This window comes from Danio rerio, chromosome 23 (assembly GCF_049306965.1).
Source record: "Danio rerio strain Tuebingen ecotype United States chromosome 23, GRCz12tu, whole genome shotgun sequence".
Taxonomy (NCBI): domain Eukaryota; kingdom Metazoa; phylum Chordata; class Actinopteri; order Cypriniformes; family Danionidae; genus Danio; species Danio rerio.
In genome coordinates, this window is record NC_133198.1 from 36,238,758 (window position 1) to 36,266,175 (window position 27,418).

The window sequence follows — 27,418 nt, forward strand, 5'->3', positions numbered from 1 at the left end:
ATGGCATCTCAAAGGGTTGCTTATGAGTCATTGTATTTGTAAACGTACATTTTTTGATCAATGTTTTCTTTTGATGGACTTACTAGCGAGACGTTAGTATTGTACTAAGAAAATAATTTCTTAGTTATCACCAAAGTTGTCTCTATGTTGTTGTAAATGATAAAATAGTGATGCTGTCTCAGAAGTGTCTGAAATCAGTTGTTTATAATATAGTGAACCTTGTTGTTTATAATACTTTATTAACACACTTCTATAATACTAAATTTTAATTGCATTAAAATGTTTCTTTTATTTGGTGTACGCTTCATGTTTGGGGTTCTCCAGGTCAAAAACATTTTTTACATAGGTCCTGTATAATAAACTTTCATATTTAATTTTTTTATATTTTATTTTATATTATATTTTCCATAGTTAATTAAATAATCTGAACAAGGTTTTAGCAAACAGCACTGATAGTTCCTATTTTGCACTGATGCAAATGCTAGCATGTCATTTTAAATGGCCGGTTCAACAGTTTAATATCCCCATTAAATCCACAGAGCATTTTAAATCATTTAAGAAGCACTGCTGTTCTCAGCTGTTGTTCAAAGAAGTTACTTAGTTGTTGTTGTTGTTGTTCTTGTCATAGTTCAATCATTTATGTTATGCTAACTGACAAAGAATCATTACTTCACTTATAGTGTAGCTTTAAAAAAAATTTATTTAAAATATTACCTACATTATTTGGACATAAAAATATATTTTTTGCAAAATTATTTTGATGCAAATACCAAAATGGAGCATATCTTATTTTTTTATACAAAAAAGATCTAATATTTAATAAAATCTACATGAATCGATAATTGCTGAGATTTTCATTCCAGCATGTTAAAAGTACAAATGAAATCAAAACTAAACATATGATTGTCACCTCAAATTACTATTTTTATGGTGAACAATTCATCTGTGCATTTCATTAAGAAAAAAAATTGTTTGCCCTTCTAATCTTTAATTGAAATCTGAAAATGCACTTCCTGCTTGTTTTCAGTTAAATTGTCAGATTGTCTGTGGTATTGGGCGTGGCTAACATAATTAACCACACCTCTCCAACTGTCAGTTTTAACAACAAACAGAAATGGTTGGGAGGAAGTGTTTGTTAGGTTGTAATAACTCGTCTAAAACCTTTTTCCCAATCTTTCTAAATGAAACACCCACTTTACTACATTCATTCGGCCCGCAGTAGAAAAAAAACAAGCTACGCCCACTGTTTGCTCATTTAAAATTTCGTTGACATGACTTTTTTTAATGCGCATACTAAAGTTTGTGCAATAAAAGTATTTCCATTGTAGTTTTTATGCACATTTTCAAAATTTACGCACATCTTGGATTTTCCATCAACCGTTTTTATCCAAAAATATCCAAAATGCACATAAAATAGGTGGATGAAAACATAGACTGTGAGAGGGGTGTAGTTAAAAATGTTTCTATAACTGTTGTCAACAAACACCACCACTCCAAATGCAGAAGCAAATGGTCAGACTTTGGTTAAAGATTAGCATTTTTTTCCACTTCCACATATTAATTGTTCACTTGAAAACAACAGCATTCATTCATTCATTTTCTTTTTGCCTTAGCTCCTTTATCATTCTGGGGTCGCCATAGGGGAATGAACCGCCAACTTACAAAGCATATGTTTGTATGCAGTGGAAGGCTTGCAGCTGCAACCCATCTCTGAGAAACATCCATACACATTCATACACTATGGACAATTTAGCCAACCCAATTCACCTGTACCGCATGTCTTTGGAATGTGGGGGAAACCGGAGCACCCGGAGGAAACCCACGCAAAAAACAGGAAGAACATGCAAACTCCACACAGAAACGCCAACCGACCCAGCCAAGGCTCGAACCAGCGACCTTCTTGATGTGAGGCAACACCACATTCACACAATTCTTAGATCTAAACTGTAAAGGTGTGTTCACATTTAATTTGCTTGGTTTGTTTGGTTCTACAGAAATCGCTGGACACCTCAAACAATACTCAGTGTGTACTGTATGTGCTCACGTACTTGTATTTTTATCATTGGAAAACTATAAGATGTGTAAAGGAGTCAAAACAGAAGCTAGACAAAAAAAGCTTGAGAAATATATAATTTAAGGGCATCTTGTGACATGTGTTGTTTTTGGTTCAGTAAAGATGTCATTGATCAATTTTATGCTTCTATTTCAGTCCAATCACATTAGAGTACATTTAGAAGCAAGCCAAAATCCATAACTTCATCCTGTCGATCTGCTTGTGTAGTTAAGGTTACACTTTCACGGATTAATTGCTCACTTGACATAAGCTAGCAAAATAACCATTGTAAATTAAGATTTAACATAGACTTTAATGTAGGAAAATATTGCTTTGCTTAATTTATATCCATGGAGATTATTCATTTAAATCCTCACAGAAACTAAAAATAAATTAGAAGAAAATGAAGGTGTCCTTCCCAAAGACCTTGACTATTTCAGACTGTGGCAATCCCAGCCTGCAGCACTGGCTGGTCCTTCAACAGAAACCGGCCTAACAGAACCAACTGTCCAGAGAAAAGAACACACTGTTTAGTTTCAAATTCCACAAGTGATGACTCATAACTCCGGATGATTTGAAAATAAAGACATAGCCAAAGATGTAACTGCCATCTCCAAGACTTCAGTCACAATGCTAGCATCTGTGCTCGGCTTCTTCCTCCTCCTTTTTCTCAGCCCAAGTCTTGCTGATGATACAGGTGAGTGGAGACGGTTTACAGCTGACACATAACAAACAGGCACAAAGATCTGCGTGAATGATCCACCGGCTGTGCTGTATTGACATGAGGGGACGGTTTATTCACAGAAGGTGACAGTGATAGAGGAGGAAATGTGTTTCTCCTATCACGCATCCCCATTAATTGATTACACCTCTTCTCGGCTATGTCACGCGTCTGCTGCTCCTATGAGGCTAACAGCTGTTCTATACATTCCTCCAAAGATGGTTTTTGTAACTAATGCCATTAAGACTGTCAAGCCTGAGACAGGTACACTAGAATGACAAAGGCACAGCAGTGTGCATATACAGTGTGATATGCATACATTTACACAACAGGGCTGTTAAATGCTTGATTCTGATTGGCTGATAAACATTACAATTTTGGAGGACCAAACCTGCAAAAATAAATAAATAAATGTACATATACACTTACACTCACCGGCCACTTTATTAGGTACACCTGTCTAACTGCTCATTAACACAAATTTCTAATCAGCCAATCCCATGACAGCAACTCAATGCATTTAGGCATTTAGACATGGTCAAGACAGCTGATCTACAGAGATTTTCACGTACAACCATCTCCAGGGTTTACAGAGAATAGGTTGAAAAAGAGAAAATATCCAGTGAGTGGCAGTTCTGTAGGCGCAAATGCATTGTTGACGCCAGGGGTCAGAGGAGAATGGCCAGACTGGTTTGAACTTATAAAAAGGCAACTGTAACTTAAATAACCACTCATTACAACCAAGGTTTGCAGAAGAGCATCTCTGAACTCACAACACGTCAAACCTTGAGGCGGATGGGCTACAGCAGCAGAAGACCACACTGGTTGCCACTCCTGTCAGCTAATAACAGGAAACTGAGGCTACAATTCGCACAAGCTCAACAAAATTGGACAATAGAAGATTGGGAAACGATTGCCTGGTCTGATGAGTCTCGATTTCTGCTGCGACATTCGAATGGTAGGGTCAGAATTTGGCGTCGATAACATGAAAGCATGGAGATTTATATATTTCCCTTGAACGTGACCTTCAATATGGCGGTTGTGAAGTAGATTCCCATTTTCTTGAATGAACATCGTGAGCATATTAGACTTTTTTTATAAAACATACAAGATATCACAGACCAAATCACAAAGAGGGAAAAAAGGTTTGTTTTATAAAAAATAAATTTAAAAAAATCTACCATTTTTGATGGAATCAGATTTTAAAATATTTTCTTTAAGGTCCATATGAACCAGAAACGATTGTGTGTGTGTGTGATGCATGACTGGGTTTGTAGTCCATTATGAGGCAGGACTGTAGTTTGTGTGAGTGTGAATGTCTTCCAGTGATCTCTGGTGAATAGATCACTGGTGATCAAGACAGTAATAGTACACCACTTTTTTTTTTTTTTAGGACTACACCACTGGTTTCAGTGTTCTCAATTATAGCAACGCACATTTTATTGTCAGTAACAGCATTGTAAAGAGTGAAACATTAATAAATTTGATTACTCATTACTGAAAAAAGTAACGCCGTTCAGTTCTAGCACCGTTATTTCCATCACGCGATACTAAATGGCATCTCACTGGTGCAAATGTGAAATGTGTATGATTTTTCTGTCACACTTTATTATGATGGTCCGTTTGTTGAATTTCAGTTACATTGCATCTACATGCCAACTAATTCTCATTAGATTATAAGTAAACTGTTAGGTTGGTGTTAGGGTTGAGGTTAGGTTTAGTGCAAATTGACATGTGCTTGCAAAGCTTCTTATAGTCAGTTACTGTCTGTTGAATGTCTGTATCTACAGATATTAACCAAACACAAACAGTCTACAAATACTCAAATAGACCGTCAAAATAAAGTGTTACCGATTTTTCCTCATATGCACACAGTGGCTGAAGACATCGGCCCTCACCAGCTGGAGCGTCTGGTGGAGCTGCTGACGGTTCGAGAGTGTGAAGACCTCATCTTCGCTTTATCTCAACCCGAAGAGAGCATCTTCAAACACCTGGACCGACTGTCTGCAGAAAGAAACCAGCTATTTCCATCAAGACGACGCAGAAGCACGAGTGAGTATGGCACACACAAGCGCAGCCTCTTTAAATAGTCTAAAACGGCTCTAATAAATTGATACTTATTTGTGTTATGCTAATGAAATCCAGCAGCGCTTTGCGTGACGTGACACATCCTGTGATAAATGAAGAGGTCATGAGCAGCCAAATGTATTTGTTTATCCCCACTGCACACATCAGTCTGCCGTCGAGAGGTCCACTCGAGAGACATCTCAACCAGACGAATTGTTGATATAATCCCTTTTCATCAGAAATGAAATCTATCGAGGCAGTGGGACATGATTGAATTGTTTAATTGCCTGAACAATTGAAGGGCTCCTGCATCTATTACTGGCTGCTTTCCCTCTGCCTGTCTGGAGCACGTCTGACATTGTGTATGTGTCTCTGTGTGTACTTGTTTATGTGGTTTACAAGGACACGAAATTGCCTAATGATACGAGTATGACCGAGTTTTACTCTATGGTTTAATTCAAAATGCTTTAAAATACACTTACGGTGCTTTCACACCTGTAGATCGTTTGTTTTGTTCAGAAACTGGGATTAAAATTGTTACAAAGTTTATTTTTGTTCTTGTTGTCGTTCGCTTTCACACAGAAAAGTTTCTAAGTGGACCAAAACAGTAAAAACAAGTCACGTGCGAGTAAACTCTTGTCACATTGGTCAGTTTCAGGATTTATGTCTCAGTCCCACGGATTGCGTTCAGCTGTCACGTCGTTATTTTAATTTATGATGATAAGCAATAAGACAATATGAAAAGGTGCACTTTAATTTTGACACCCACAGACATCATCACTAAATATAAATCAGAGAAGACGTTCTCATACACAGCCAATTTTCAGTTGTCAAGTTTTGTAAAAAAAAAATGTATCTATCCGTTTCCGAGTCTAAGCACTGTATCAAACTGTATGGGGAGTTAATCAAAACGTAATAATAAACATTTACAAAGCAATGTAATACTTTCGAAAATCACGATCGCAATGTATATATCCATGCCTAATATCCGATAGCCAGAAAGTGATTAATTTTTTATAAATAATTAAAATGTTGGTATTTGTGATGCAGCAAGTCCAGAGACTGATGTGTACACTATGATTTTATATTATTATTATTATTATTATTATTATTTTTTAATAATACTATTACCTTTATTATACCAGAAAAAAATGCATTGAGATTAAAAATCTCTTTTACATGAGCATCCTGGCCAAGATTAGGCAGTACAAGTCACATGGGTCTGACAAAGAACAATCAAAAAACCGTTAACATGAATCACACTGACAAACTATTCAAAACATCTACAAACCTGTTACATAAAATTCACTTTAAAGTGTGATATGACTAAAAAATATCCATAAATGAATATTTTTTCAATTCAAATGAGTAGCGGCTTGGACCCGAAAACAGTATTCCATACAGTATGTCACAGATACGTCATAACTTAACAAGCGAATTGAATCAATCAATCTATCTATTAAAAAAATGACTAGTATTGTGCATTATAAGCTTAAATTATAGAAAGAAATAACAGATGAAGCGAGACTGCAGTCAGATCATGAAGCAGATCAATGTTGATCTTTCTTTCGAAGTGTCAGTGCAGAAATGAACAAAACAATAAGCCTAATACAAAATATTACAAGACTAAAATATGGAAAAATCAAATATCAAATGGTTATTTTGGTCAGTTTTCCCAATGGATAAAAAGCACCTAGTAATGTTTCACAGGCTAATATTTGATAGGCTTTATGAACAGCTAAGTTCATAAAGCCCATGATAAACTTCCGGTGAAAGCTTAATGTGACTACTTACAATATTTACAAGGTTGTTTTTACAGGATTGATGTTGTAATATAATTACAATACATTAAGTTAATTAGACTTAAGCATTTATTTAGTTGTTCAAGCATAAAATGGGATGAAAGACCATTGTAACCACTAGCACCGTCAGTGGTAACAGGCTAGCGCAAAAATTCCATTGAAAATGCTGCAGTAAAATAAACTGTCATATGTTAAAGACATGTTGGGGAATATGGATTTTGATGCAGTGCTTCGTGTCCAGTCTGAGACCCACTTCATATCATATATCTAACAGGCAGTGAAGACCAATGATTTTTAAAGAAATCAGATCTTAAACGTGACAATTTTATAATGGAAAGATTTTTAACTGGGTCTTTTGATTGTTCAAAATTAGCCTCAGGTTTCCTGTGAGTGTTGGGTTTAGGGGGCATTGTAAGCATTTACAGTATAAAATACATTACACCACCTGTTGCATATAGAATTTGTATTTATATATGTAGCGCCACCTAGGTGTATTAAGTTTAAGATAGCGCTCCAGGTTCAATACACTAAACGCCTACAGATATGTTGAAGTAGGCCCCTCTGATATATTTCAATGACGTAATGTAAATAAGGCAGATGAGAATATAAATATTTGCTGTGTTTGAATAAATTACCAGAAATAAACTCTGTGAATAATAAAACTCTTAGATAAATCAGAAAATATAAATAATTTAATTAGAATAGAAATGTAAATATTGGGAAAAACCCCAGATGTAAAACAAAATACAAAATATAGAATTTATGCACAGCTAAAAGACAGTAAAATGACCCAAAGTCAAACCCAGCAATTTACAGTACAATGAAGAATATTAATTAAACCAATATAGAAAAATACCACCTTTCTACACTCTAACAATTAAACTTATAAATCAACAAGTGACTAAGAGTAACTGAATATGTTTCTCTTTGAAAGTGGCTACAATTGTGTCACTAAATTACACACTGAATTAAACCTATATAAACTATTAGTATAAATCTATACTGTAAAACACGCAGCAGTATTTTATGCTCACTGCATCTCCATAAACAACTCAATAATCTGTGGGCCCACACACTCACACATTCATACACCCCCCGTTGCAGGCCTGTATCGCTGCTAGTGTACGTTGTGGCCGGGAAAATGAAAATGGCCTCTTCACTCTCCTGAGCACAAATAAAATTAAACAAGATACCTCAGACGAAGATGACCTTGATCCAGATGACAGCAAACCAGATGCCAGCGATCCAGATGACAGCGATCCAGTTGACAGCGATCCAGATGACAGCGATCCAGTTGACAGCGATCCAGATGACAGCGATCCAGTTGACAGCGATCCAGATGACAGCAATATATGGCAGTTCTCCAAACTGACAACACTTGTGAACAACGGGCCAACGAGCCGCGATCGATCGGCGAACTTCTGCCGCGGGTCTTTCAAATCCTCACTTTCACTTTTTCTCCCCAGCTGATGAGAGGCAAATCTCATGTAGTATTCAGGCTATTTGTGGTGCTATTTGCTCCTCTTTGACTCTTTCAACGTTGTTTCATGCTAATCTAACAGTCTCTCTTTTTTTCTCCTCCTTATTTTCGGTTTAACCGTCTCTCTCTCAGTTCAGCTTTAGTCCTCCGTAACTGTCAGTTGACAATCTAGGCATTTAAAAAATGCTCACTCACTCTGAACTGACTAATAACTGACACTGGAAACTTATATGATGAAAACACACCGCGAACTTAAAACAAACACAAAACAAACTCAAAGTATCAATATATATTCACTTGTTTTTATACTCCGTGAATGTTACGCAATCAAAACAGCCGCGACGCGAGTCTCCCCTTCAGTTTCCAAAACTGCCGGCTGTGTCTCCTCTCTCCGCTCTCTGTTCCCAACAGCCAATCACATTTCACACTCCACACCAGAGGGCGGGACTACACGCATATAAACCAATATTGTAGGAACACCTACCAAACTTGTTAACCCCATGTATTTCAGTGAAGGTTGATCAAACTTGCTATCTTATCATATTCTCAGAGATAGACGCTCATATCATTACACATCAACATTAGGATGTATATTCACAAATGAATGCAAAACACATTTTAGATTTAATTCTGTTCTAGAACCAATATGAATAAATAAATAAATAAATAAATAACCTTAAGATTACTTTAAAACTTAACTTGTAGAACTTCATTCTACTGGGTTACATGCTCCCCCTTCTAAACATCTCATGTCCTCATGAGATTACCTCATTAAACTTCAATAGTGATCTCAGGCTCAGCACAATTGCTTACTTGAACACAATGAGTACACCGTGCCATAGGGTGGCACCACACTGTATTACAAAACTTTGGTGAACTATCCCCACCTTGTACTTTTACAACCATTCCTCTGTGAACTAAGGTTAAAGACTTGTTAGTGGGTCTCCCCAGACAATCATAGCTCAATCGGTCTATAGGTCTTGTGTTTCTCTTAGGTCGCACATGAACATGCTCTACTACCTCTCTAGTAGTATTGGCTGTTCCAGGATCTCCCCCTTCTAGAGCAGGATCTTCAAGCTCCTCAGGAGTCTGCTCCAATACTGCTTCGTGGCCCTGGTCAGTGACTGATGTGTCATCCATCTCTGCAGCGGGTGTTTCCAATTCATCCTTATTGTAAACTGCTCCCTCATTTATTGAAGATTCCTCCTGTGTTACATACTTTTGAGTTTCATCGACCCTATTCGGGTAGTAATACCACAAGTCATCCTCTTCACTGTCTGAGTCATTTGTCAATCCACTTCCTGTCATGTTCTGATTTATTTCCTTTAATCCTCTTCCATATTTTCTCCCCACAGATTCTGTCCTGATCTCTGTTGGAGCAGCTGTATTTTGAATTTTTCCTGAATCAGACAATCTCACATCATCCCCAACAGGTAAGAGATGGTCTCTGTGAAGAGTCCTCACACTTCCCATTCCAGATTCAGGTTTTAAACGATATACAGGTAAGTTATTCAGCTTTTCAACTATCAGGTAAGGAACAGAATTCCACTTGTCACCAAGTTTGTTCTTTCCAGTCATACCCAGATTTCTTGTCAGCACACGATCTCCTACAGCCAATGTCTGATGTTTTATGTGCTTGTCATACAATCGTTTGTTTCTCTTTTGACTTTTCTGTGCAGTTTCAGTAGCCAACTGATATGCTTGTTGTAACTCTGACTTCATTCTTTCTACATATTGTCGATGGCTACCAGCTCCTTTTCCATCAGGTGAAGTTCCAAAACACACATCCACTGGCAGACGAGCCTCTCTTCCAAATAGAAGATAGTACGGGGAATATCCAGTTGCATCATTCTTAGTACAGTTGTAAGCGTGCACTAATCGGTTGATGTGCTGACTCCATCTGTGTTTCTCCGTAGGATTCAGAGTACCGAGCATGGACAGCAGTGTTCGGTTGAATCTTTCTGGCTGAGGATCTCCTTGTGGATGATAGGGTGACGTTCTGGATTTTCTTATACCAAGCATGTTAAGCATTTCTTTTATGAGACCACTCTCAAAGTCTCTTCCCTGATCTGAGTGGATTCGGGTGGGTAAGCCATAGTGAACAAAAAATTTTTCGCACAGTACTTTGGCCACAGTTAGTGCTTTCTGATCTTTGGTTACAAATGCTTGTGCGTAGCGAGTGAAGTGGTCGGTTACAACCAGAACATTGCTTAGACCTCTGGAGTCAGGCTCAATAGATAAGAAGTCAATACATACTAAGTCAAATGGCCCATTGCTGGTTAGATGGTTCAGTGGGGCAGCCTTCTTAGGTACTGTTTTTCTTGTTACACATCGCCCACAATTCTTAACATACTGCTCCACATAGCTAGACATTCGGGGCCAATAGAATCGATCTCTCAGTAGTTCAGTTGTTCTCTCTACCCCCAAATGACCAGAGTCATCATGCAAGGAGCGCAGTACATGGGACCAATACCTTGAGGGTAAGACAAGCTGTATATTTTCCTTTCTGCAGGAACTGTTGGTGACTCTGTACAGAAGTTTATTCTCAATTTTCAACTTGGGTCCCTGCCGCCGTAACAGAGCAATTGAATCATCTGAACTCCTAGTATCAGTAAGTATTTGTCCAGACTCCAATTCTTGCTTCACTATACCAATTACAGGATCTTCATCTTGAGCCTTACTTAACTCCTCATGGCTCAACTGTTCCATAGGACTGAAACTCAAAGAAGTGGGACAAGCAAATGCTTCTGGGATACTGTGAGGAGAGACACATAGATGATCCACTAGCCTGGAGGATGACTCATCACTTTCATTAATTCTTGCCAGCTGGCAAATAGCTTTTACTCCTGACTTTGAAATTTCCTTCCATTCTGTTGAGATAGCTGATTCAAAGGGGTAGCGTGACAATACATCAGCATCCGTGTTGTGACTCCCAGGCTTGTATTGTAAGCTAAAGTTGTATGTGGCTAAAGCAGCTAACCATCGGTGACCTGTTGCACTCAACTTGGCGCTGGACAGCACATAGGTAAGTGGATTGTTGTCTGTTTTCACCACAAACTGAGCACCATAAAGATAATCATGGAACTTGTCCACAACTGCCCATTTAAGCGCCAAGAACTCAAGCTGATGAATGGGGTAACGCTGCTCAGATGCACTCAGCTTTCGGCTTGCATAGGCTACTGGCCTAAGTCCACCAGGATGCTCCTGATTCAAAACAGCTCCCAGACCATTAAGGCTAGCATCCACATGAAGAACATAGGATTTGTTAGGGTCGGCGAAAGCAAGTACTGGGGCATGTGTGAGACAATAAATGATCTTGTGAAATGCTGCTGTACAGTTATCATCCCAACGCTCTCCAAAAGGCTCAGACGTTTTGTGATATTTCCTGACATCTGCGGTCTTTTTGTTTTGGCCAGATGTTGGTGGGTACCCTTTAGTGAGTTCTGTTAATGGCCTTACAATGGCTGAGTAGTCTTTTATGAATCGTCGGTAAAATCCACAGAAACCAAGAAAGGATCTCAGTGATTTCAGATCAGTGGGCATTTTCCAGCGGGTTACCGCCTCAACTTTAGCTGGGTCTGGTGATACTCCAGCAGCTGACACAATGTGCCCCACATAACGTACTTGGGACTGACAAAACTGGCATTTATCAATTGAAACTTTGAGGCCACACTCTCTGAGTCGATCTAAAACTTTTAATAGTCTCTCTTCATGTTCTTCAAGAGTGCGCCCAAACACAATGATATCATCCAGATAGACTATTACTTGAAGGAGATGCATGTCACCAACAGCTTTTTCCATTAGCCGTTGAAATGTGGCTGGAGCTCCAGTAATCCCTTGAGGCATACGTTCAAACTGGAAAAATCCTAAAGGACAGATAAATGCTGTCTTTTCTTTGTCCTCCTCAGCCATAGCTATTTGATAATATCCACTGCGAAGATCTAGCACAGAAAACCACTTACTGCCAGCCAAACAGTCCAGAGCATCATCAATCCTGGGAGTAGTGTACTGATCGGGGATGGTGCGAGCATTTAGAGTTCTGTAGTCAATGCACATCCTAACTGCTCCACTCTTTTTCCTTGCAATTACAATGGGCGATGCATACTGGCTTCTTGATTCTGTAATTATTCCAGCCTCTAAAAGTTCTTTGATATGGCGTCGCACATCCTCGATGTCTGCAGGAGCGATGCGTCTGGAGCGCTCTCTGAAAGGTTTGGTGTCTGTCAGTCTAATGTTATGTTCAACTCCTTGGGCTAATCCCACATCCCACTCATTGGTAGAAAAGACATCACTTCTGACTGCCAACTTCTGACGGAGTCTCATTTCCCATAACTCAGGAATGGATGAGTCTTCAAATTTAAACAGGCTTGGGTCAATTACTTGAGAGCTTTTTTCCCCAGAACCAACAGTAAGTGTGTCAGTAAGGTACACATTGGCCATTATTGTACCCGATGGAATTGAAATGTCCTTTGAGGTTTCATTATGGACTAACACTTGCACACTGTTATCTTGAATGGTGGAAAAGGGAAGCACAAATGGAGTTATGAATGTACCAGCTGGAAGATTGTCCTCTTCAGGTGAGTCTACCACGAAAATTTCTTTTCTCAAGGGTTTTTCAGTCTCTATTTTACAGACAGCCAGTACTTCTCCTCTAGATGGAACTACACACTTTTCAGGTCCCATCCACCGTACTTTCCCCTCAGGCTGGTCGATTAAGGTATTTTTACATGTCTGCTGATTGAGATGGATTTCAGGAAGGTTAGTATGAATTCTTAAAGCTTGTGCAGTGCTGGATGATTTTACATCATGACTGAGAGTAGCAAGGCGCTGGAAGAAACTGGCGTTTGTTCCAATAATGACTGGTAACTGGGAGGGCCCTTGAGGTTCAGGACATACGAGAGCCAAGATGGACAGCGGCTCCTTTACTCCACTGACTGAGAACGGGAAAGTGACATCCACTACTATATATCCCTTATAAGGATAACTGGACGAACTGAGGCCCCATATGGATAATCCAGTCAAGGGGTGAATCGGTACATAATTTAAATTCTTAGAGTACCAACTCTCAAACACTATTGTCACTTGTGATCCACTGTCTAAGAGGGCTTGACATAAATGTCCATTAATTGTCACTTCTACTGTTGATGCTGGTCCAACTAGGCCTTTTGGAATACTGCTGGCTTTGTTTATGTCTGTCTGACTCTTTTTAGAGAAACAAACTTGGTTCTGGGTTTTTCTGCTTTCATTAGCCTCGGACTTAAAACTCTTAGCTTGCCGCAAAGAACGAATTAGCTTCTGGATTACTTGGTCTGAATTTTGTGGGGCTTGACATTTTGTCGCAATATGACCGTCTTGTCCACATTTGTAACAGAAATAATCATCTTTTGTTCTGGTTGACTTTTGGCTAAATGATGATGAAGTGGACTGTGATGGTTTTGGCCGTTGTTCTGTAACCTCTAGTGAGCCCTGAGAAGGACTGACACTCATAACTGCCAACTGTTGTAGTAAGTACTGAACTTGTTTCTTTAACTCTTGAACTTCTACATCTTCTGTTTTTTCCATCTGGTTAGGTTTCTCTCTGGATTTAACCACCAAAGAAGAAGTAGAAACAGTTTTGGGCATGACTCCACATAAGTGTGCACGCAGCTCTTGAATCTCTCCTTTGAGTTCTTGAATGACAGATGTGCTTGTGGTTTCATCACAATACTGTATGGATTTGGCTTTAACTGACATTCTGTGGCGAGAAGCTTCACTCTCTTCTGCCTCACGTATTTCCTTCAGCAGACTCAGGAAAGAAGGTGGGCATGCTGTACGTTCTCGAAGCCTCAACTGTAGCAACATGAGATCAGAATTCACTGCCCCTCGAATGAGTTGTTCTACTCGCACTTTATCGGCCATTCTGAAAGACAGGCCATTTCTTTCCACCACTTTTTTTAGAGCTTTGTCAATTCTCCTCAGAAACTCTGATAATGCCTCCCCTGCATTTTGACGCATAAGTCGAAACTTAAAATACAGATCTTCACCAGACTCTGAAGATCCAAAGGAACTCTCTAATGCTTCCACATACTCTAAAGCACCTGCTTCTGGATTTGAGAAACGAACAGCTCTCACTATTTCCATTGCTGGTCCTTTAAGGCTTTCCATGATTCTGCGTCGTTTTTCTTTTTCAGTACAGTCACACTCAGTTATCATGAGCCTTGCTTGATCTATCCAGTTATCCATGTTTTCCTCTCCAATTGGGGTTGGAACAATGGCTGAAAATGTCCGAAGTCGTCGGTATGCATTTCCATCACTTGTTGGCTTTATGGTCTTTTCCAGTACTTCACCCATTGCACGTATAATTGATTCAGGAGAACTGTCACCAGCACTGTGGGGTGTAATTAAAGCTTTTACGTCACTGAAAGTTTTCCCTTCCTCCATCAGGAACTTTGTCAGCTTTTCAGAGAATCCTTCAGCATCTGTATTAGAGGCACTTTCACTTGGTTGAATCACGATAACTGACCAGGGCTCACTCTTTTCCCCCCTTGTCACTTCAGGAGGAATACGGGTGGAGTCAGTGGCTTGTCGGCACTCACATAGAACCATCATAGACTGGGCAGTAGGTCCTTCTCTTGTGTCCCTCACTCGAACCCTTCCCAGAGCTTTGACAGTTTCCATTACATCTTCAATCTCTGCCACTTCTGTGTAAACAGGTACATTTAACAGGATTAAAGCATGAGTAGAATCAATACTGGCTGCTTCACACCATTTTGTTAACTCTGCTTGAAGACTGGGGTCCTTTCTCAAAGCCATAGCGACAGTTTATGAACTTTTGAATAGAAGACAGTAGGTGCTTGGATTCAGATAATTTAACTTGTCTCTTCTTTCTTTATGAACTTATCATTGATGTATCAGAGGGAGATCCCGGACGAGCCCCCACTTTATGTAGCGCCACCTAGGTGTATTAAGTTTAAGATAGCGCTCCAGGTTCAATACACTAAACGCCTACAGATATGTTGAAGTAGGCCCCTCTGATATATTTCAATGACGTAATGTAAATAAGGCAGATGAGAATATAAATATTTGCTGTGTTTGAATAAATTACCAGAAATAAACTCTGTGAATAATAAAACTCTTAGATAAATCAGAAAATATAAATAATTTAATTAGAATAGAAATGTAAATATTGGGAAAAACCCCAGATGTAAAACAAAATACAAAATATAGAATTTATGCACAGCTAAAAGACAGTAAAATGACCCAAAGTCAAACCCAGCAATTTACAGTACAATGAAGAATATTAATTAAACCAATATAGAAAAATACCACCTTTCTACACTCTAACAATTAAACTTATAAATCAACAAGTGACTAAGAGTAACTGAATATGTTTCTCTTTGAAAGTGGCTACAATTGTGTCACTAAATTACACACTGAATTAAACCTATATAAACTATTAGTATAAATCTATACTGTAAAACACGCAGCAGTATTTTATGCTCACTGCATCTCCATAAACAACTCAATAATCTGTGGGCCCACACACTCACACATTCATACACCCCCCGTTGCAGGCCTGTATCGCTGCTAGTGTACGTTGTGGCCGGGAAAATGAAAATGGCCTCTTCACTCTCCTGAGCACAAATAAAATTAAACAAGATACCTCAGACGAAGATGACCTTGATCCAGATGACAGCAAACCAGATGCCAGCGATCCAGATGACAGCGATCCAGTTGACAGCGATCCAGATGACAGCGATCCAGTTGACAGCGATCCAGATGACAGCGATCCAGTTGACAGCGATCCAGATGACAGCAATATATGGCAGTTCTCCAAACTGACAACACTTGTGAACAACGGGCCAACGAGCCGCGATCGATCGGCGAACTTCTGCCGCGGGTCTTTCAAATCCTCACTTTCACTTTTTCTCCCCAGCTGATGAGAGGCAAATCTCATGTAGTATTCAGGCTATTTGTGGTGCTATTTGCTCCTCTTTGACTCTTTCAACGTTGTTTCATGCTAATCTAACAGTCTCTCTTTTTTTCTCCTCCTTATTTTCGGTTTAACCGTCTCTCTCTCAGTTCAGCTTTAGTCCTCCGTAACTGTCAGTTGACAATCTAGGCATTTAAAAAATGCTCACTCACTCTGAACTGACTAATAACTGACACTGGAAACTTATATGATGAAAACACACCGCGAACTTAAAACAAACACAAAACAAACTCAAAGTATCAATATATATTCACTTGTTTTTATACTCCGTGAATGTTACGCAATCAAAACAGCCGCGACGCGAGTCTCCCCTTCAGTTTCCAAAACTGCCGGCTGTGTCTCCTCTCTCCGCTCTCTGTTCCCAACAGCCAATCACATTTCACACTCCACACCAGAGGGCGGGACTACACGCATATAAACCAATATTGTAGGAACACCTACCAAACTTGTTAACCCCATGTATTTCAGTGAAGGTTGATCAAACTTGCTATCTTATCATATTCTCAGAGATAGACGCTCATATCATTACACATCAACATTAGGATGTATATTCACAAATGAATGCAAAACACATTTTAGATTTAATTCTGTTCTAGAACCAATATGAATAAATAAATAAATAAATAAATAACCTTAAGATTACTTTAAAACTTAACTTGTAGAACTTCATTCTACTGGGTTACATATATATTTCTGTATTGCTGTTATGGCCAGGGCCAGACGGAATCTGCGGAGGTTTTTTGCTATTTCTGCTGAGAATTTTGGTAAAAATCTGCAGATTTCTGTGCAATTATTTTGGGAGTATCCAGCGGAGTATCATAACTAAAACCTTAATATATAAAATAAAAGTAATAAATTACTAATTATTTAATATGAATTATATTAAAAACTAAATAAATTAGTAAAATAAAAGTAAAATAAAAAAGTAAATAAACAGAATTAATGATGGGTTAAAAATTTGCAGAAATCTGCGGAATTCTGCGGAAAATCTGCGGAATTCTGCGCACGCAGATTTCGTGTGGGCCTTGTTATGGCCCAATGTGTGTTCGTTTTGTTTGTAATGTTATTGTATGTACCCTATTATTATTATTATTATATATTTTAGATTTGTGTTTTTGCCCTAAATATTGTTTTTGTAAGAATTTATAATTCTATTGTTTGATTTTGAGAGTAAGAAAATGTGAATACATTTAGTTTTCTGCTGATAGATTGGAACAATTGAGGTCTTATTGATTTTTTGTATATTTGATAATGTAACTCTCTGACTAATATGAGACAACAAAAACAGTTAAACTCAAATGTTATACACCTATGAAGAGTCTTTGTGAACCATTTATACAAGTGTTTGTTTGTGTGTGTGTGTGCGTGTGCGCATGTGTGTATCAGACCATCAGCCCCCCTGTCATTCAGCACTAAAGGACTGGCTTCAGATTCACGGTGAGCAGATATACTATGACAGGCTGTCTCGAGCACTTCAACAGATCGGCAGGACTGACATCGCCATAGGTCAGCAGCATACACACAAAAACACACATACATGCACAGCACCACATCAATCAATAACCAGATTATAACTGACATTACAAAGTAACATGCAATAATTTGTATAGTATTGTACAGGGATGCACAATATATCATTACCACACAGTAAAAAGCAATTAGTTGACTTTCAAAAAGTGAGCAAACCCGTTGCTTTCAAAGCGATTACTTAAAAAGTGAGTAAATGCGTTCTCTTAAAAATATTCAGTGAATGCAGTGAGCATTCTTTAAAAAAGGAACTTAAAAGATAATAACTTACTCTAACCTTTATTCAAATTGTTTCTTTCATATGGTGTAACAACTCTGAAATTGTACTTTGATGTTGCTTGGTTGAAGATTGAATGTCACCGGCAATACTTTTAGTTGATTTTTAGCAAAACACTCCTCTTGCTCCTCTTCCTGTGATGCTTTTTTAGTTGTTGGTTGTTGTATTTCCTTATGATGTGGAAATAATTCTGCAACAAATTTTTACAAATGACCTGTTTTTGTTGATATTAATTTGTCTATTAATGCTTCAGGAGCAGCAGAAGTCATCATCCCACTTGTTTGCGCTTTCCTGTTTGTTTGTTTGTTTGTTTTTATATGGGTGTTCTGCATAGTACGTTTTCACAATTCTGATTGGGCAAAATGAATGTGTGCTCACTCAATTGGCTAGTCACACACAGAGAGCAGTCATGCATTTACTTTGGGCTAAGGAAATTGCTGTATTTAATATACATTTCATATCGCAGCCTCTTGTGATTAGCTAACAGCAACGCTTCAAATTGCGATAGCAATTCAATGTTGATTAATCACACAGCCCTACATGGAGGTACACATTTGTACTTTTTAGGAACTCATCTGTACTTGTAAGGTACCTGTGCGATTTGGGGAAAATATCTAATTGTTGACTTTTTAGCAAGACATTCCTCAGACACTCCACTCAAACACAGACACTCCGCCCTACATAGAGGTACACATTTGAACTCATTTGTAATATAATGTAAGGTGTTTTTTTATAGCGCATTTATCATGTATGGCCATACATCCAAAAGCTTTACAATCATGAGGGGGGTCTCTCCACACCACCACCAGTGTGCGACGGCAGCCACAGGACAACGGCACCAGTAAGCTCACCACACAGTGATGAGACAGTTATACAGCCAATTCAGTGGATAGGATGATTGGGAGGTCATGATTGGTGAGGACCGATGGAAGGAATTTGGCCAGGACACCGGGGTTACATCCTTGCTCTTTAAGAGAAGTGCTATGGGATTTTTAATGACCACAGAGAGTCAGGAACTCGGTTTGTCTCATTCGAAAGACAGTGTTCACTGAAAGTATAGTGTCCCCTTCACTATACGGGGGCATTAGGACTCTCACAGACCGCAGGTTGAGCGCCCCATTCGGTCCTCACTAATACCGCTTCCAACAGCAACCTAGTTTTCCCATGCGGTCTCCCTTTCAGGTACTGAACAGACTCAGCCCTGCTCAGCTTATTGAGTAACTGGTCTTGGGCTGCATGGTGATATGGCTGTATACTTCTGTACTTCTAAGGTACCAATATAAACCGTATGGGTACAAAAGAGTACCTTTTGAGAATATACCACCAAAGTGACAGATAAATAACCTGATCTTTAAAAACTATCTGCATAATAGGTGGTGTAAAAGCTCAACTTTACTTCAAATTGTCTGACATTAACGATAAATATATGTATATTCAGCCTGATCTCACAAGGAAACGTAAGGATATTACATTGTCAAATTCGTACGAGTTCAGTCGTATGAAAATGTACGATTTTAAAAAAAGAGGCGTGGAACCCAACCCCACCCCAAACCCCAACAGACATTGGGTGATGAGAAAATCGTACTAATTAGATTGTACGAATTCATACGAATTAGCCACACAAAAAAAACATCAAAAAGTTACGAATAGCAGCGTTGGTATATTTTTTAAAAAGCCAGATGTGTTTTTTCTTTCAGGCTGATCATTTTTATTAAATAATTTACAGAGAAGTCAGGAAGAAAATAAAAAGATTTTTTCTTTGTAAAACTACTTCACCTTAAAGGGCACCTGGAAAACAACAGCTATTAATTGATTTTCGTTCAATTAAAATGTTTTTAACTTGCTTTTAACAACTTTTCTTTTGTTTTTCCAAGTTAATTCTGAACCAACCACCTCACACCCTGCAAAAATGAAACTCAGCAGCGCACACTGTTATTTTTATCCATTTGTGATGGGATGCGCTTTGCACCCTGTCACTCTGGCAGTGATTGTGGTCCAGTGTGCGCGTGACTCCATAGCCGAATGGCATCGGATATGAGAAGGTGCAAACGATATGACAGCAGGCTCGCTGGAGCTGACACCAAATTCACTACACGCCATCTGTTCCTTTCATCATCTCCGTTAAAGGGAGAAAAGGATAAACACGGAAAAAGTGGGGGGAAAAAAACGACAGGCACGACAGCCCAAGAACATCTTTCAGTCAAAGAGGCACACTGCAGAAAAAAAAGCTATTCCTATGCACACATAGAACCCGATGCATATGGGAAACGCACAATGTGACAATTACAAGAGTTTAATTGGCAGTCTGTAAATGAGCTATGATGAGGAGTAGCCACTCAGCGGCTGCACCTTGGATAAATTGCGTACTTATGTTCCAGCATGTGTGTCTTCTTCGGCTGTACTTGCTCATTATACTTGCTACATTTATTGGGCCCGGCACACTTAGTTAATCTCATTTCAAGACGTTCATGGAGGCCATTACTGTGTGTTTGATTTCTTAATGTGCTGCAAGAATGGCTCATCTCTTGTATGATTATGAAACAAACGTCACAAACAAGCAGCTGCCTCCAGCATGATTGTCATCCTTTTAATGAAGTCCATTCATCTTATAAAACTGTATGAGTGAAGACAGGACTGGAGGACTAGACTAGAACTAATGCGTGTTTTGTTTGATCTCACAGAAGTGGGTAAGAATATCAACCAGGACAAAACTCTTGCTATTCAGAGATATGTGGAAGGATACCACGAACTTGTAAACCAAATGGCCAGCAATATAGAAACGCATCAACCTGAAGATCTGCAATTCACTGAGAAAAAGGGTGAGATGCCTCAGCAGTATTTCAAATTACTGAAAGACTCATTTGTCAAATTATTTGAGAGATATTCTTGAGTTTGCAGATGCAAATATTGCAATATGTTTCAGACGGTTACAGCAATTTCCTTTACTTTTTTTTCCCCCAGAGCTCCTCTCATAATATTAGTCTAGAATGGTGTTGTCACAATAGTGAATTTCTGTGAACTGACGACCTTCACAGCCAATCACAGTCATTTCTGTTGAGCTGTCATGCTCAACAGCACTCAAATGTTATTGGGGAAAAGGATGTTTTTAAAATCTCAGTATTGATTGGTACCAAAATGAATTCATTATCAACACTAGTGTAGAGCGAGCAAAGATTTTAAGCACCAATTAGCCACTGTTGATTAATAAAAAAATGCAGTGTTTCTCACACATAGATACATTAGATCACTGGGACATACTAGTTCATCACAATTGAATTTTAACAGACAATTGCTTTATGCATTATGATAACGATTAATCTGCTCAATCATTGTCACATCTTCCACATTTCTGTTATATTTAATTTCCTAGCATATTGGAGATAAAGTAGCATCTTAACATGCCATTCACAGGTTTTTGATGCAAAGAAATCTGCTCATGTATTTGCATAATAATGCATTTAAAAGTTATTTTCAACCAAACGATTATATTTTCAAGTTAAAAGTGCTGCTGCAGAATAACTATAATGTGCATAAAATACATTTTACATCAGGTTATATAAATATCAATCACTCAAACCTCTTCAAAACCAAACCTTCTCTATTTAAAGGTGCAGTAGGTGATCTGCCACAATGCTAACCGGTTAGCATAATATTTATAAAATACAGTCCCTCCCCTGCCGTCCAAAGTCACACCTCCTGAAACATGAATGTGTGCACCTTAAAGATGACAGCAGACAAACTTCTCTCACGTGCCGTCCAAAAGCGACTCTGCTTAATGCTTGGCCGGCGGGAGCTAATAACATTAATTCTCGGCCATGAGTCGGGTGTAAGACAACAGATAATTCTATAAAACATATTATTTTGTATTCTATAGAAGTGTCATAATTAATGTTCAAGCAAAAGTCTTAAAATATCTTTACAATATCTTTAAAAAGTCTTTACATTGTTTTTCAGTAACATTTAGGATTGATTTTAGTTTATTTAGAATTATAATTTTATAATAATAACAACAACAACAACAACAACTACTACAACAACAACAACAACAATACTAATAATAATAATAATAAACAAATTGCTGTATTTATTGAAAATAAAGAATTATATTTAAATGTATTTCTAATAATTACATATTTAAAATATATATTTAAACATTTTAAATATACAGTATGTAAGTCAAACACATAGTGTCTTTATTTCTTGTGGGATGGGGAGGGGGTATGTTTGGGGTGGCTTCGCCCAGGGTGCCATTTAAACTAGAACTACCACTGGTACAAATCTACATTTGTTGACAGACATTTTGGGCTACTTATCAGAATTATGGTAATTGTCGGCCTGACAATATTTAATTAGATGAACATTCTTTAGTCTTATGACTTACCCAGAATATAAAAATACATATAAATACATTTAGATCATTTACTTTAATCATTACTAGTGGAATTTGAAGGGACTTTCAATCAGCACAACAAAAAAAAATGTTTTTGAAGACAATCACACACCCAAACTACACCCTTAAATGTCTGCCTTATCTAATCGAGTCCTCATTTAAAGTGCAATGTGTTGTAGCCAAATAAACCTTACAAATAATTTTCACAAATTCGAAAACTAATGTTACTGTGTTACTCTGAAATACTGACATCAGCAGAATGTCCACCGCTTATCATCAATACATCACAGCAAAGCAAATGTTTAAGTCTGCAAGGCACATCTATACAATCAATGAGCACAAACATCAGATGGATAAAAAAACACACATTGAAAGTTTTCAAAGTCACAGGGCTTTATACAATAAACTCAAGTCAAAAGATTCTCCTCATAAAATGATGCCTTTGAAATAACTCTCATTTGTGCATTTGTGAAAATATCATTAAAAATGATTAAATGATTTTCAAAATGTATCGATTTTCACTATTTTTATCAATTGTGAGCTTAGTTTTTAACAGCAGATGGCGCTGTAAGTTTTACAAACAGCCTTACTCTTTGTGCATCCAGTTGACCTTTCGTTAAGCCACACTCGAAAACCGCCACACACCAATCACGGCTTAGCAAACGTAACTACGCGCAGGAGGTCTGTCAAACTTTCGAGCAAGGGAAACAAGCCATCGTGTTGTGCATATGGATTTTGCAAATCTAATACCCGGTATCCTAAAAGTTTGAATGGGGTGGTGGAATTGTTTTCCCTTTCCAAAACCCAAAACCCAAGGGGAGAATGCCAGCGTGAATCAAGCTGTGTCAGAGGCCGTAAAAAGCAGAACAATCCAGTCATATTTCATTCTGTTTCAAGCTATAAATATTTGGATTACATATCAACAGAAAAAAAACGAGATGTGATCACAATCCGAGCATCTGCAGTTATTATACTTTACCCACAGCTTTTTTTTTAAACGTTTGTTTGTTTTGTTTTTTTGTTCTCTGTAATCTTTAATACTACTTGAACTAATCATTAATAAAGTTAGTAAAAGTTTAGGCAAATTACAAGAGTGTTCATAGTGAGCTGTTTACATTAATTTGCGGTGCTCCAGCAAATTAATGTAAACTAATAAACTAGCAAAAAAGTGCAAACTAATGTAAACTAGTTAACATTCATTTGTGGTGCTCCAGCAAAGCTACCAGTACTGTCAAAGGCTTCATCCATTGCTTCACAGTCTCTTCCAGCACTTGCCATCATGAAGGTTTCCGTGGCATTAGAGTCTGCTCGACTAGACTACTCAACAGTTTCTTTCTACAAGCTGTTAGAGCCCTCAATTCCAATCACCTTACTCCCCTCTGACATCTTATCCCCAATCCCAGCTCCCAAAATAGGACCACCTCTTTTACCCACCACACGGAAACCTCAAAACATCATGCAATTCTGAATGTGCCTTACACAGGTAAGTGGGCTTGACAAACCATGTGTAGAAACATGCGCTTTTTCATCTCTGACACTTTTCCAGACACTTGCACCAGTTTGCACCAGAGACATTTTTACAACCCATCACTCCATATCTCTATATAAAAAGACTGTGCACTTCTGAGTGTGCCTCACACAGGTAAGTGGGCTTGACAAACCACCTGTACAAACATTTTTCTCTCTATAAACACCGGACACTTCCTTAAAACTGCATCTTACTGTGCAAGGACTCAATAAGGAAAACAATGTTTACCTGTGAATGCACCACACATCATGTTGCACTACTTAGTATTTAAGTTTGAAGAAAACTTATATACATCTTTTGCACAACATATTGCATGATATTGTTCCATTTTATGTAAAAGTACTTTTTTTATAGTCTGCCTTAGGTTTTGTGTGCAGTAAAGTATTTATAGTATGTGTATAATTAGTATAATTAGATTTAGCGCACCGGTATGTTAGTTATGTAAAGGTTTAAAATAGCTCTAATGTCCAATGTAGCGTTCATTTTTATGATTGTTTATGTAGCAACGTAGTCCTGTAAGACATGTCATTGCAATACTACAGTCCACACATATGTAGTATTTGTATTATGTCCACAATGTAAGTAGTAAAAGCTTAACTTGACTTGATTTAATTTTGTGACATAAAAGCCAACTTACATGACTCAAATATACAAGTGCTCTTCCTCAAGAGTGTTAAGTGTATTAAATGGTTAAAACCTAGCCATCTCCTTTTAAAAACTCCCAATCGATTTATGAGAGAATAGCGATGTATTTTAAAAATGGATTTCTTCTGATTTCTCTAAATTTCTCAAACGATTATTTTGATAAGAGCTCAAATAGTTAATTTATTTAAGTAGAAAACATGAGGGTTGTTTTAAAAGCATCATTTTGAGCAAACAAATATTCCTTGATCTTTTGAGAAGAGCTCGTTGTGCAAAGCTCTGTGAGTTTAAAAACTTTCACTGCGTGTTTTGATCCATCTGATGTTTGAGATCATCGATTGTATACATGACCTAAATATTTGCTTTTCTGTGAAATTCTGCTGATGGAAGCATTTCAAAGTAGCTTGTTTTCGAATTTGTGAAAGTGATTCGTACTGTGTGTTAAATTACAAAACATTGCATTTTGAAAGAGGAATCGATTGGTCAAAACATCAGTCAAATAAAGGAGAAAGACTGGGTTTTAACGAGTTTTAAAGAGGTTTGAATGATTGATTTCTCAAATGATTTTTAATTTAATACACTGTAAAAAATGCACTGTAAATTCATGCTGTCCTAACACAAATCGGTTAATTTAAAGGTGCTAAGTTTTTGACTCTTCTAAAGCATAATAATACCATCATTTGTTTGCAGATATTTAAGAAACTTGCTCATTGAACATACTTGTTTATCTGAAAAACAATGCTGATGTCAGTTATTCTGCTTTGAAAATGTCTATTACGAGCCGGAACATCTGCCTTTGTTTTGGTCCCTTTAACTTGCCCAACGCCAGTTTAGCCAATAATATTTCAGCACCCCCGAAAGTGGTCAGAAAGGCTCTCAAAGTGTGTGTCCATGACTGAAATGCGACCTCCGGTGGACAATAACAATATCCGAAAGTCTCATGCTTTGTTCACACCAGATGCAGTGATATAAATGCGTGATAATTTTGAGTTTAATAGCCTCATTCGCACATCAAATTCACTTCACAATAGACACTGATTCGCATCATGGCCGGGGCTTCTGTCTGCCCGGTGACTATAGCTTCATTGCTAAATGACTAACATGGATTTTATTGAAAGAATAGCTGTGTTCGTGTGCTTTAGGAAGACTAAAAAAACAGCGTTGACCCGTTCGGAGCCGTGCCCGAGTCCACTAGATTCATTCTGAGTTGCACCCAGCTTTGTGAGCTTATAAACTCTTTCAGAAAATATACTTGGATGATGGAAGCTTCAGCAGTGCTTCAGACTGAGCCGAGCCCAGTTTGATGAACTGTTTTCCGGTGTCGGTAGGAGCATTTTCTCCCAGGACACCAACAACAGGCGCTATGTCATAATCACTCCCCTCCAAGAGAAAGCTCCTGATTGGTTTACACGGCACAAATGTCTACAGAAGTTTACATTTCCCAACTCGAGCGATACACGCTTTAATTGTGTCAATTACAAAAAAAACTATCAACTTGCGCCGCTTCATTTGCATAAATCACATCATTCACACCACCTCATTTGTGCGTATAGCACAGCAGGATGTCTATTCGCATCTTTGCAATGATTTAACATATAAATCACTCACACCGGTGTGAACGCAGCAATATGAGTTCCAGATGAGGTGGTTATTAATTAGCAAATAAACTAAATATTATGAACGTAAACATTAGGTGAGCAGGTTACATTGTAAATCTGTGTCCTTACAACATGCTGCCTGCAAGAGATTTGATAAGCAATTTGGCTGTTTGCACCAGACGAAACACGACAGAAATTTAAATACAGCCATTCAGAAGCACAGAATAGTGCACTTACTGCACTCCAACAAAATGGACATTATTAAATCCACATGCTGAATCACTGATAGGTGTTGGCTTGCACCGAGTCACAGTTTTGAAGTTTGAAGTTTTGAAATGTTTTTTTTTTTTTTTTAGATCCGAGTATCTACTGCTTTCAGTAGTATGACAATAAATATCCTGTAAAATGGCATTCAAACACATTATTATCACGTAACTCTGAATAAAGCACATGAGGTGTACCTGAGGTGATCACAGTTTATCGTGTTGTTAAACTGCAAGAAATAAAATATAAATTTCAGGTGTTGGTTAAAACAAAAACTCCTTTTAATATGGAAAATATTCTTTTTGTTGTGTGCCATTGCTTTTATTTAGAGCACAACTTAAATCAGCCTTTAGACTGCTCCTGTTGGTGTCGCCAATCTGGCAACCTGCACTTGCATGTGTATAGAACCAGGCATGCAAAACCTAGTTCAACCACTTGGGGTCCAACTTACATACTGCACCTTTAACGTAACACATTTAAGTGAATTAAACATGAAACAATCAAGTTGTTTTTAAAACAAATTTTTAAATTGTGTCTTTTCAGCTCATTTTAAATAATAGTAGGAAAAAATAATTTGAGTGTCTCCTATAGAGGAGTAAGAATCATGTTAAAAAAAGTTGTCTGTAAACAACTGCAAACGTTAGCTAACAAACCCAATCACTGATTGCTTGACAGCCAAAGCTTTTACCTGGAAGGATGTGGACCTGGTGGTGATAAGGCAACCTGCGCCACCTTACCAGCACCATCTGCTAGACAGAGCATGGCCTCTAATTTTCGGCCTCCTGCTTGGATTTGTCGGTGCGCTGCTCATGAGTGTGCCCATCTTGCTTATTAGCATATATGTATCCCATGGCAACAGTACCAAATCCAAGGCAAAGCATCAACCCCGTCTCTGTCCCCTCCTCAGCGTTGTGACATCATCACAGATACGCTGCCAAGAGGACACAGAGTAATGGATGTTCAGAACAATAATGAAGCCATGATTATTGGTATGAATTGCAATATTAAATTTGCCTTTGATGGCTGATTACGACCCATGATTCTTGTCTCAAGTGCCTTCCATTGGCTGTTATCTCGTTTAGTAACTAACTATTAGT

The 27,418-nt window shown here is 38.1% G+C and overlaps 2 protein-coding genes across 22 annotated transcripts in view; one reads left to right on the forward strand and one right to left on the reverse strand.

Annotated features, from left to right (window-relative positions):
* plxna2 (plexin A2) overlaps positions 1–27,418 on the reverse strand; it is a 775,253-nt gene that overhangs the window by 720,460 nt on the left and 27,375 nt on the right. The gene's annotated exons all lie outside the window — the stretch shown is intronic.
* si:ch211-226m16.3 lies at positions 1,957–27,358 on the forward strand. 8 transcript variants are annotated; one of them, XR_012398325.1, is made up of 7 exons: positions 2,613–2,750; positions 3,520–3,732; positions 4,650–4,826; positions 17,482–17,601; positions 20,581–20,718; positions 23,548–23,772; positions 26,997–27,358. XR_012398325.1 is itself a non-coding variant. In XM_073938350.1 (7 exons), exons 1-6 carry the CDS (start codon positions 2,684–2,686, stop codon positions 23,755–23,757), a joined length of 780 nt encoding a protein of 259 aa, XP_073794451.1. In that variant the 5' UTR covers positions 2,613–2,683; the 3' UTR covers positions 23,758–23,772; positions 26,997–27,358. The 8 variants fall into 8 exon arrangements, 6 of the variants coding, with proteins under 6 accessions (XP_068072850.1, XP_073794451.1, XP_073794449.1 ...); XM_073938350.1 differs by having other exon boundaries at positions 23,693–23,772; XR_012398326.1 differs by lacking the exon at positions 3,520–3,732 and having other exon boundaries at positions 2,608–2,750.